Source organism: Fundulus heteroclitus, chromosome 3 (genome assembly GCF_011125445.2).
Source record: "Fundulus heteroclitus isolate FHET01 chromosome 3, MU-UCD_Fhet_4.1, whole genome shotgun sequence".
Lineage (NCBI taxonomy): Eukaryota > Metazoa > Chordata > Actinopteri > Cyprinodontiformes > Fundulidae > Fundulus > Fundulus heteroclitus.
Window position 1 is genome coordinate 38,978,946 of NC_046363.1, and position 12,563 is coordinate 38,991,508.

Consider the following 12,563-nt stretch of genomic DNA (forward strand, 5'->3'; position numbering starts at 1 on the left):
CCTTATTAAAGGGTCCGGTACTCCATACTCCCGGAGTACCCCCCACAGGATCCCTCGGGGGACACGATCGAATGCCTTCTCCAGATCCTCAAAGCACATGTAGACTGGTTGGGCAAACTCTCATGTCCCCTCCAGAATCCTGCTGAGGGTATAGAGCTGGTCCAATGTTCCACGGCCAGGACGAAAACCACACTGCTCTTCCTGAATCCGAGATTCAACTATCCGACGGACCCTCCTTTCCAGAACCCCTGAATAGACCTTACCAGGGAGGCTTAAGAGTGTGATTCATCTGTAGTTGGAACACACCCTCCGGTCCCCCTTTTTAAATAGGGGGACCACCACCCCAGTCTGCCAATCCAGGGGAACTGCCCCCGATGTCCACGCAATGTTGCAGAGCCGCGTTAACCAACACAGCCCCACAACATCCAGAGCCTTAAGGTACTCAGGGCGAATCTCATCCACCCCCGGGGCCTTGCCACCGAGGAGCTTCTTAACAACCTTGGCAACCTCAGCACCAGAGATGGGAGAACCCGACCCAGAGTCCTCAGGCTCTGCTTCCGCAATGGAAGATGTGTTGGTGGGATTAAGGAGGTCTTCAAAGTATTCTGCCCACCGAAACACGACGTCCCGAGTCGAGGTTAGTAACACACCACCCCCACTGTAAACAGTGTTGGTACTGCACTGCTTCCCCCTCCTGAGACGCTGGATAGTGGACCAGAATCGCTTCGAAGCCGTACGGAAGTCTTTCTCCATGTCCTCTCTGAACTCTTCCCACGCCCGAGTTTTTGCCCTGGCGACCAGCCGAGCCTCCTGTTGCTTCGACTGCCGGTACACATCAGCTGCTTCCGGAGTCCCACAGGCCAAAAAAGCCCGGTAGGACTCCTTCTTCAGCTTGACGGCTTTCCACACTGCTGGTATCCACCAGCGGGTTTGAGGGTTGCCGCTGCGACATGCACCGACAACCTTGCGGCCACAGCTCCGACTAGCCGCCTCAACAATAGAGGCGCGGAACATGGTCCATTCAGACTCAATGTCCCCCGCCTCCCTCGGGGCGTGTTTAAAGTTCTCCCAGAGGTGGGAGTTACAGCTCCGTCTCACAGGGGACTCTGCCAGACGTTCCCAGCAAACCCTCACAGTACGTTTGGGCCTGCCCGGTCGGACCGGCTTCCTCCCCCGCCATCGGAGCCAACTCACCACCAGGTAGTGGTCGGTGGAGAGCTCTGCCCCTCTCTTCACCCGAGTGTCCAAGACATGCAGCCGCAGATCAGATTAAACGACAACAAAGTTGATCATTGAACTGCGACCTAGGGTGTCCTGGTGCCAAGAGCACATATGGACACCCTTGCTTGAACATGGTGTTTGTGATGGACAATCCATGACGAGCACAGAAGTCCAACAACAAAACACCACTCGAGTTCAGTTCAGTTCAGTTCAGTTCAGTTTATTCGAACAACAAAACAATATAAGATGTGTAAATACAACACAACACAATGAATACATAAACCATAATAAATTGTTCGAAAAGGAATGGGACGAAGTATAAACTTTTAAGTTTCCCATCCCTAATGATTCAAGTGACCTAAGTTGCTCATTTAACTAATTACATTCACTCTTCCATATTAATCTACCTGTTTTTTATCTTTCCTCGTCTACATATTTATCCAAAAGTAATTTTTTATACCTTCTCTTAAACAAATTTATGTTCACACTCTGCTTTAAACACGGCTTTAAACTATTCCATAACTTCACTCCACTACTTGATATAGTCATTCTTTTCATCGTTGTTCGTACCATCTTCGTTCTGAATACTGCCTCTCCTCTAAAGTTATATTTTTCATCTCGTTCTTGAAACAATTCATTTATATTTTTAGCCACGAGTTTGTTTTTTACTTTATACATTACTTGCGCTGTCTTAAATTTTACCAGGTCTGTGAATTTTAATGTATATAGCTTTAAAAATAATCGATTGGTGTGCTCTCTAAATCCTACTTTGCATATTATTCTTATTGCTCTTTTTTGTAGTGTACATATGGATTGTAATGTGCTCTTATAGATGTTGCCCCAAACTTCAACACAGTAAATCAAATATGGCAAGAACAATGAAAAATAAAGCATTTTTAGAGATTTTGGGTTCAATATATGACTCGCCTTACTAAGTATAGCACAGCATTTGGCAAGCTTATTTTTCACATAGCTTACATGTGGTTTCCAGCAGATCTTGTGGTCTAAAATCACACCAAGAAACTTTATTTCATTCACTTTTTTGATTTCTTTATTATCAATTAAAATGTTTCCATTAATCTCAGAATTCTTTCTTCCAAATATAATAAACTTTGTTTTGTCCAAATTAAGAGATAATTTATTTTTGTCAAACCAAATTTTAAATTTATTCATTTCTGTTGTAATTAGCTCCAAGATCTGCGGTAAACTTTCGCCCGAACAAAATACATTTGTGTCATCTGCAAATAAAATCAATGACAATGCCCTTGAAACTTTACAGATGTCATTTATATAAATGATAAATAATTTGGGGCCCAGCACTGAACCCTGTGGTACTCCACATGTAATTTCCAAGAGCTCTGATTTATGTTCCCCCATTTGAACAAATTGCTGTCTATTTCCTAAGTAGCTTCTTATCCAATCTAACCCAACTCCCCTTATCCCATACCTTTCTAGTTTGGTCAGCAATATGTTGTGGTCAATGGTATCCAAAGCCTTTTTTAAATCAATAAAAACCCCAACTGCCACTTTTTTATTGTCAAAGCAATCTGTGATTTCCTCCATGAGTTGTAGTAGTGCCTGGGATGTTGATCTGTTTGACCTGAAACCATATTGATTGTCAGTGTATATGTTATGTTGTTCCATAAAGATATCTAGTTTAGTGGTAAATAGTTTTTCAATTATTTTGGAAAATTGAGGGAGTAAAGAAACTGGCCTATAGTTTGTAAAATGGTGTCTGTTTACGGTTTTGAACAGTGGAATAACTTTGGCTATTTTCATTTTGTCTGGAAATGTACCTGTTTGAAAGGACAGGTTACAAATGTAGGTTAGTGGTTTAATAATTTCTTCCATAACAATCTTAACAGTCTTCATATCTATTTCCATCCAGTCAGCAGAGGTTTTATTTTTACAGTTTTGTATTATTTCTCTAACATCAGTCTCAGTCACTGCACCCAGAAAGATTGTGTATGGGTTCCTTTCCCCCATGTCTTCGCAGACAGATGTATTTGTCTCTGATATTTTTGACGCAAGCTCAGGTCCAACATTGACAAAGAACCTATTAAAACCATTTGCAACGTCAGTCATATCCCTTATAATTTTGTCCTTTTCAGTAAAATATTCCGGTAATTTTATTCCCTTTGACTCCTTTCTCACAATGCTGTTTAAGATAGTCCATATACCTTTAATATTATTTTTATTTCCTTCCAGCAATTTATTGTAGTATTCCCTTTTACAAGACCTCAATATATTAGTTAATTTATTTTTGTACCACTTGTATTTTGCTTCTGCTTCCACTGTCCTTTTTTTAAGAAAATGTCTATACAATGAGTTCTTCTTCATACACGCCCTCCTCAACCCCTCTGTCACCCATGGACTATTTATCTGTTTAATGCTTTCTTTAAATTTCTTTACTGGGCAGTGCTTATTGTACGCCATATTAAACATATCCATAAATTTCTCATAGGCTGCATTTACATTTTCTTCGATGTACACAAGCTCCCAGTTTTGATGCAATAAATCTTGTTTTAAAGCCATCATGGCTCCCTCTGTTTTAATTCTTTTATATCTAAACCCATTAATTGCAAGCTTCTTTCTTCTATAATTGCAATTAAATAATGTAAAAATTGGTAAATGGTCAGATATGTCTGTAATTAATATACCACTTTCTGTGCTATTTTCCATGTAGTTTGTAAATATGTTGTCAATCAACTTGGCACTGTGACAAGTTAATCTTGTTGGTCTGGTAATGGTTGGATATAGACCCATACTGTAGACTGTATTTATGAACTGTTCCGTCTTTCTATGTCCTGTATTCATGAGATTAATATTGAAATCTCCACAGATGAATAAAAGTGTCTGTGTCTTATTAAAGAAGTGCCCAAACCATTCAGTAAATAATTCAACATTTCCTCCCGGTGCTCTGTAAACACAACTGATAACAGCATTCTTCATTTTTTCTAAACCAATTTCAATTGTGACGCATTCCAGTAAGTCATCCACACATACCGTCATTTTGTCAACAATCTTAGCATTCAACTCATTTTTCACAAAAAATCCCACACCTCCACCAGTCTTATTGTTTCGATCCCAAAATCCGCCCCCCTTTCGTTGTTTATCCACGTTTCTGTTATTGCTATGACATCAAAGGGATGTACAACTTGACACACATAGTCCTTTATGTTTACAAAGTTTCTATACAGGCTTCTGCTGTTAATGTGTAGTACTGATAATTTCCCGTCCTGCTTTATTTGATTGTATTGTTTGTTGGTGTGGTAACGACAGTCACTGTTGATGTGAGTGTAGAAGTTGTTGTCGGGATCTATATCCTGTTCCATATCTAGTTGGGTATGCTCAGTGTATTGAAATTGGTGTAGGCCTAACTCCGTAATGTCCTGTAAATTATGAAGATGTGACATACTGGCCTCCGCCAAATCTTCTTTTATGCTTGTCATGTAGGTGTAGTCTTTGCGTTACCTTACGGTAGCTCCCAAGACGTTCCTCATTCAAACTTTCTCAACTCCTCCATACTCCTTACTTGAACAACTTTAGCCTCTTCCGGAGCCCCATTTAACTTGATGAATATCTTGCCGTTTACAGTCCACGTTTGTTGTATTTTCTTCAGTTTTTTAAGGAATCTCGCTTGTTTGGCTATTTCCGCATTTTCCTTGGTCAGATGTTCATTTACATAAACATCGGTTCCTTTCAATTTCCTCCCCTCTTTCAACAGTGCCGCCTTGTGTTTTCTGTTGCAAAAACGTATCAGGATGGCTTGCCTATCACCGGCATTTCTCTTCGTGATTGGAAAACAAGCCTCGATACTCCCATTGTCCATCTCAATTCCTTTAGATTGGAAAAAGGAAGTAACTTGTTGCTCCGTGGACGCTTGCATCTCCATATTCGTTTCTCCTTCGTCTGCAGTGACAGCGCGAGCATACGAACAAGGTTTCACCCTGAGGCCTGTAATAATTACCTCGTTTAACCTCGCGTGTTGCTCCAGCTCTGCAACCCGACTTTGTAGTCGCTCGATTTTCTTGTCCTTTTCTGCATTTTGAATACGAAGTGCCTTGATCTCCTCCACTAAGCTCAAAATTCCTTTTTGCTGCGTTTTGACCGAGGAAACCTCCTCGGTTAGGAATTCAATCGCTCTTCTTAGTTCCTCCATATCCTCAGACGCGTTCTTCCTTGGAGCCATCTTGCCGCTGAGTTCAGATCAGGTGGGCCGTTCCTCCCAACCACGCCCCTCCAGGTCCCACTGTCATTGCCCACGTGAGCGTTGAAGTCCCCCAGCAAAACGAGGGAGTCCCCAGGACGGGCACTCTCCAGTACTCCTTCCAAGTACTCCAAAAAGGGTGGGTAATCTGAACTGCTGTTTGGCCGAGGATCGGAACGCCAAGGTCCCCGCCCTCTACTGCTACCCGTTGCACAATGCACCCGACCCCTTCGGCCCCTCCGACAGGTGGTGAGCCCATCGGAAGGGGGACCCATGTTGCCTCGTCGGACTGAGCCCGGCCGGGCTCCATGGGCGAAAGCCTGGCCACCAGACGCTCACCAATGTGCCCCACCTCCAGGCCTGGCTCCAGAGTGGGGCCCCGGTGACCCGCGTCCGGGCGAGGGAACACAAGATCCAATAATTGTACTCATAATAAGGGGCTTTTTGGGCTGCGCTTTGTCTGGTCCCTCACCTAGGACCTGTCTGCCTTGGGTGACCTTACTAGGGGCTTAAAGCCCCTGACAGCATAGCTCCTAGGATCATCGGGACACTCAAACCTACCAGTCGATCGCGATCGACGGGTTGGCGACCACTGGTCTAGAGAAAAGGTGGTTCGATAACCTTCAGCTATCACAGCAGAACTGTTCCCTTGACTGTTGTGGCCAAAATCAAAAATATGGGGTTCAATAACTTTTATCATTTAAAAGAAATTAAGTTTGAGGTTAGTCATGTTAAATTAGCAGATGCAGTATACCGATTACCAAGGCTGGGAGCAAGTGAAATATTTCAAACCATCTTAGACTGTGTTATGCTATAATAACGCCATGATGAATAATTGATCTCAGATTGAATTCTGAACAATGGAAGAGATGACAAAGGAATCCCACTCCTCCTGCAAAGGATACACAGTCAGAAAGGATGGCGTCACTCTCTCTCAGCTGGAGGTCAGCTCTGACCACTCCTTACAGATAAAAGTCACAGCACATCTCTTCAGCTCTTCTCTTCTGCTACCGGCTCTCTTCTCCAAGATGCTCAGATTATGGGCCCTGCACGGGCCCATGACCGCTACACAAGCCAACAGCTGAGGGAAGGTGCCTGGACCAGCCATGCTTGATCCAGGGTCTGCTAATGTCGTCCGCCGGCTTCAATAGAGGACCTGACTGAATCCGGATAAACATCACACTGGGACAGAGCTAATTTTCACTCTGACTGCTGCGCAAACCAGCCGCAAAGTACAGATAACCGAAACAGCTTTGTTCATTGTTGTCAGCTGTTGCAGGAAAGCAGACGCGAGACGGTGGATGTCTCCCCCCACCAGACAAGCTGAACGATCAGACTATTGAATGGACATCAGTCCTGACCACACATGCGTGTTTCTGCTAGGCCGCAGAAACCCCAAGCATTCTCTCCACACGCTGTTAGTTAGGTCAGGCTGAAGAGCTAAGCGCTAGCCCGCCAACAACAAGCAAACAACTTCCCTCCTTCAACGCTCCTTCCGTGAATGGCCAAACTGGACAGAACTGACACGAGACAAAAGACAGGTTTGGACACGGAGTTGAGGGTGAAGTAAAAAGGTTTATTGGGAAATGTCTGTAACTCATTGGACACATAATGCTTTAGAACAAAGGGCTAATAGGTAGCTCACACTAGCCTTAATGCTATTAGCCTTGCTAACATCCGGTCCCGGACATTTCAAAAGGAGTTTGTTTTAAAGCACAAAGCTTAATCGTTCGGCTCCGCCGTCCTTCGAATGTGCTATGAGCCTTATCACCACATTTCTATCGAATATTAATGTTGGTAAAGGCAATTTTGATAACTTTATGTCGTAACCTCTTAGCCACCGATTTGCTACAGCGACCCCAGATGCCCGGAAGGAGAATCGCATTAACAAACTCGGTCATAAGGGTTTAAATTATTTTACTGGGCAAATCAGTAACCAGAATGTTTTTTCTTACAATAATGTTTTAACTTGTGCATGGATTGAAACACATGCCAAATGTTTTTAATTTCATTCCATGTTTTTTTTCTTTTAACCAGATCTGCAGTGAACAAGAATTCACCGAATTATTCTGATCAACCACTTTTGTCTTGTTTGTTTTTGCATGTAAATAGTTCCTTAGCTTATTTTTTTTAATCTTCATTTTGCTTAGTAGTTTAGTTACGTTTTACTAGCCTAGTAGAGAGGATTTGTTAATCGAAATATTGTGTTAATTCAGGTAAACAGCATTACATAGTGATGTTCTCTGGATGTTCATTTTAGTTCTGTTATTAAATTCTTGGACTTGAAAAGAAGTTGTCACTCCTTTATTGTATGTGTGTGCAGGTTTTGCTGTTAAAAGATCACTAGTGCTCAAATTCATCCCTTTCAACCATTGTCTTGATATCAGCTTAAGAGGTGGTCATCATCAGACAATACTTAACAGAGGGTTATTTAATAAACATTAACATTAAACTGTATAATTGCACAACTGCATGCTTGAAAGCAATATTTAAAAAGCACAGCTATTAGCCAAGCGTTTCAGAGGGAACACCAGAGTCCAGCAACACTGCTTAGAACAATTGACAGAACAGTTCTCCAGCTCTAAGACATCACATATTATTTCCAGCTGTGTATTCTCTACATTTTCCTTTTAATTTAATGGGGGTGGAGAAGAAAGAAACAAACTAGTCAAGACATTTGTTTTTTTTTTGTTTTTTTTTTTTTTGGGGGGGGGGTAATTTGAATAAAAACCCAAAAACAAAGTCAGATTTAATTTATTTAACAAAAGCTAATGTTTCAGAAGTTGTTGTAGTACAGGATTACTCAAGTCTGGAACCATAAACCTCAACCTCACAGAGAGTCAGGTACTCGCTCCTCCATGGGATGACCACATTTACATAACGCCCTTCCATCCCATTACAGTCAAACTCAAGGCTACCTCCAGGAGCAGAGATTGTAGCACACCTGAAGAGGAAAGTTATATCATTATTAACATTGAATAAAGCCAGCATTATGCCTTTGAAGGGCTGTTTCATTTGTGTGTAAATGTAGAATCTCTCACTTTAGACAAGTACAAGACCCTATAGACGTTGAAGTCAAGCCAGTTTCAAATACCTGGGATTGCAGTTGCCATTGTTGAAAAGGGAATCTCCGATGCGGATCTCAGCACCATCGAGTCGTTGTTGGAAAATGTCCCTGTTGACGATTTTGATGGCAGACACTTTGTGGGTGGTGCGCAGATCCAGCCTCCACCAGGGCCTGTAGTCATTTTTCGTATGTGAACAGGATGCCTGCTCCCACTTATTGTTACGATTACCATCAATGGCATTATATGGCAAGCCAGACCCATACAGGGATGACTGGGTTGCTTTGCCATCAAGTGCTAGGTTCTCACCTGCAAAAAAACAGAGCCATTAATGCCATTTGTCAAAGAATATTCCTCAAGATGTAAAGCAGTTTGGGCATTTTTTTTACGTCATCGTCACATCTGAGGTTGAGTCAGTGGCTGATGGACATTGCAATAAGCAGCTGAGAATTTACAGGCATCTTGGCAATGCTGAGGCAGCTCTTCAGGTATTGCAACTGTCAGCACTGCAGCAGAGCCACCTTCTAAAGTGAGCAGCACATTTCTAAAGTTCATAATGGCAACCAAACATTTGATCAGCACCATGTACAGATGTTGCATTAAAAAACACCCTGTAGTGTTGCAGTAGCAATATTTGGGTTCTGCAGTGAGACATTTGATAGTAGTTTACTGCAAGACAAGAGCATCTCTGGGGACCGCAGAGAATGGCTCACCTAGGGGTCCAATTGAATAAATTTCAGCACAAAAGCTGCAATGCAAAGGAAAAAAAAAAGCTCTGCCAAATCCTTACCAGTTGGGGCCGGGTACCCACAGACCTCCACTTCACAGAGTGATAGAATCCTGCTTGGACCAGGCAGTAAAATGGTTACATAACGTCCCTCCACACCTTCAGAGAGCTTTATAGTAAGATTGGAACCTCCTTGAATTGAAGAAACTGTAGCAACCCTAGTAGACAAGCAAGAAGAAGAATGTTATACATGTATCACACATGTCATAGTTAAACTGATGCAGATCACTCACAGAGGGTTTGAAGCACCCTCATCTTGTAATGAGTTGCCGATGTGAATTTCTGCCCCGTTGATCCGCTCTGCACAGCAGTCCTGTCTGTTTGTGATGCTGATTTGGTCGACTATGTAGGAGTCCAGCAGGTCCACCCTCCACCAGGGGTTATCTTGTGATGCGGTGTGGGTGCATGAGCCTTTTGTAAGATCAGGATCTCTGTTTCCATCAATAGCATTGTAGGCATCAACAAGCACATCCATGTCTCCTTCGTAGTGCGAAGACTGTGTCGCCTTGCCCCGTAAAGCAACGTTTCCTGGACAGAAGAGAAATTCTAAGTGAAACAGCATATTACCCCACACATTTAGATCTTAGCAGTTAAAATTCTAACCCTAAGTCTAAAGAGGTCGAACTGCAATCCTTGTGACATATGAGGTCCTGCTAGTGGAGAGGCCCTTATTTTAACTACAGCCAGGATTTACCCACTATACAAGCCAGAGGCATCTAGCTTTTTGAAACAAAACTGCCCCCTGTCCTTTAGTTTTAAGAGGATTCAGAAATAGGTGTTTTTTTTCCAAGGGCAAAAGTTGTGGGCTACAAGTAGTCAGGCTGCATCACACAGGCACTAAGAATAAGGCCTGTTAAATCAATTAGTGAGAAATTATGAAGCAACACATACATTGCAGGACAATCATGGAGACAACACATGTAGCTACTCCATTTACAGCTGGCATGCCTAGTTTGGGTTTTTGCAAGAACACCCCACCCAAAAACCAAAATAAAACCACTGTCATAGTAAATTCCCAAAAAAGGGAATATTCTCTCTCTCTCTCTATATATATATATATATATATATATATATATATATATATCAAAAAAGTGGGCTTTTAGCAATAAATTTGGAAGCATTTTAAAAATGCAGACCACCGCCATTACAGTTACAGTTTTGGGCTAACAGCTAAAAGTTATGTCACTTTAAGTCACCCCTTCCCTAAAGACAAAAACTCCATTTGAATTAAAATGTATTTTAAATCTTTCTAATGCAAGTGGTATTTGTAAACACTAAAATATTGAGACGTAAGGCCCAACAACAGCAATGTTTGAGTAAATCATCTGATACTTACGGTGTCTGCAAGAGAAGCATGTTGGCAAGAACAGCAGTAATTGAAGGACTACAATAAACCCCATCCTTTATGCTAATGTCAGGTCTAAATACCTAAAACATCAGACAACACAGGGAAAGAAAGGGACAAAGACAATTAGTTGGTTTTACTCTCAAGGAGAGTAGGAAGGGACCGCAGTTGAAATCTCCAATTCACTCTGCCGGTCCCAGCGTTCTCCTCTCGATTTTATTAAGTTTGGGGCGTTTCCCTAGTTACATGACTAGGGCTGTACTGAAGGGTTGGGGAACGAGATAGTTACATCCTCAGTTGTCAGCAAAGATACACAGCTGAGCAACCACATTCAGTCAGCACATAATCTTGTAGCTGAGTCTTCTTGTTTCAGGAAGCGAACAAACAGAGCGTCTCCCGTTTCTTCGCACGGACATGATTTAGCTATCATGTGAGTAATATAATTATATCACAAGCTTACATTACTACATCATAACAAGCTAAATCGGTTAATGAAGTATAAACATTTAACCCAACAGCTAACAACGACAGCGCAGACAGAGAGGTTTCAGATGAGCTTCCATGTTGAACAACTCATTTATCAAATGATTTAATTACTTGGTCAGTCAGTGGGTCACCTTCATTTATCAACTGACAGAGTAGATTGTACTGTTTAACTGAGTTCCTGCTCAAGTCCACCTGTTCACAATTGGATAAAAATGTTGATTTAAATAAAATAAAAAGGGATGTCTTAAATAATGCAGGATTTGATAATGGTTGTTCATACTTGTGTTTTGTCTCGTTTGGACTAGTGTAATAGTCTTTTTACTTCCGTCCATCCATCCATTTTCTAACACGTCTATCCCTTGTGTAGTCAACTGAAGACATTTGTATTAAAAAAGGCTTTTAAATAGGATGTGCATGAGATTGTAGTGTGCTTGTGCTTTATGTTGTCTTTATTCTGAAACACTTTGTGATTGTAATGTCTGTGAAAGGTGCTATACAAATACATTTTACTTACTGCCTCATCTGTAAGCTTTGATATCTTCTTTTGTTATCTTCTTTCAATATATTGTCATTTATTCATCATGTGGCCCCCAAGTTCTGGTCTGCACTTTGATCCAGCTACAAACCCAAACATTATGGCAATTCTAACTGAAAGTTGAAGTACTTTGTGGATAAATTCTTGTATGTTGGACAGATGTTATATGTGTTTGTTGTGTATTATGTTTGAAGAGTTTCCTGTCTGAAAATGGCAGTATGATAACTCACTTCTTTTTCTATTGTTTTTTATAACCACAACCAACCTAGCAAATATTAATAAAATAGCAATTGACAGAGAATGAGAGCTGTTTGGCTTTTAAGGCTTGATATTCATTGATGTAATTTTGGACCAGGCACCATCTTTACGTTAATGATCAGCTGTTCAGGGATTGGAAGGTCACTCTGTGGCTTTATTAGCAGCACAACAGGTGAATTTAAAACATATGACACTGGTTAAAAGAGAGTAGAGCTGGACATGGTGATAAGTTAAATGTATGCACAGCTCAGCAGGATGTTTGCATGGTGTGTGGGTTTAGTCATGGCTGGGTTTCTGGGTCTGTGTTATGGGTCATAATCCTTTTTCTTTCACTCCACCTCACTTTCTGCACCTTTTTAATTTCATGTATTTATTTCCTTCCTCTGCTTCTTTCCTGTTGGCCAGACAACCACAAGCACTTTATGTGATGTTACCTGGGTCTATGTATATCTATACTTATAGGGACATGCACTTTCCAACTTCAGCTCCCCAGGCACATCTGTGGTGAACCTAAGGTTTGTGACATGGAATATGCATGGCACCAGAGAGGAAGAGTTGAAAAATGTTAATCTTAAATGATTAAAGGCAGATGTCTTATTACAAGAAATTCATAAATCAGCTACAACTGTAAATTATCTGAAATCACCTAAGTCTTT

The 12,563-nt window shown here is 41.6% G+C and overlaps 2 protein-coding genes across 3 annotated transcripts in view; one reads left to right on the forward strand and one right to left on the reverse strand.

The window, feature by feature from the left end:
• The window catches only part of LOC105935534 (fucolectin-7), a 44,595-nt gene that overhangs the window by 12,675 nt on the left and 19,357 nt on the right, over positions 1 to 12,563 (forward strand). The gene's annotated exons all lie outside the window — the stretch shown is intronic.
• Positions 8,216 to 10,713, reverse strand: LOC118562666 (fucolectin-7-like). Its single transcript, XM_036135354.1, has 5 exons — positions 10,620 to 10,713; positions 9,517 to 9,811; positions 9,287 to 9,441; positions 8,526 to 8,805; positions 8,216 to 8,375 (listed from the first exon to the last, which is right to left on the reverse strand). Exons 1-5 carry the CDS (start codon positions 10,681 to 10,683, stop codon positions 8,231 to 8,233), a joined length of 939 nt encoding a protein of 312 aa, XP_035991247.1. The 5' UTR covers positions 10,684 to 10,713; the 3' UTR covers positions 8,216 to 8,230.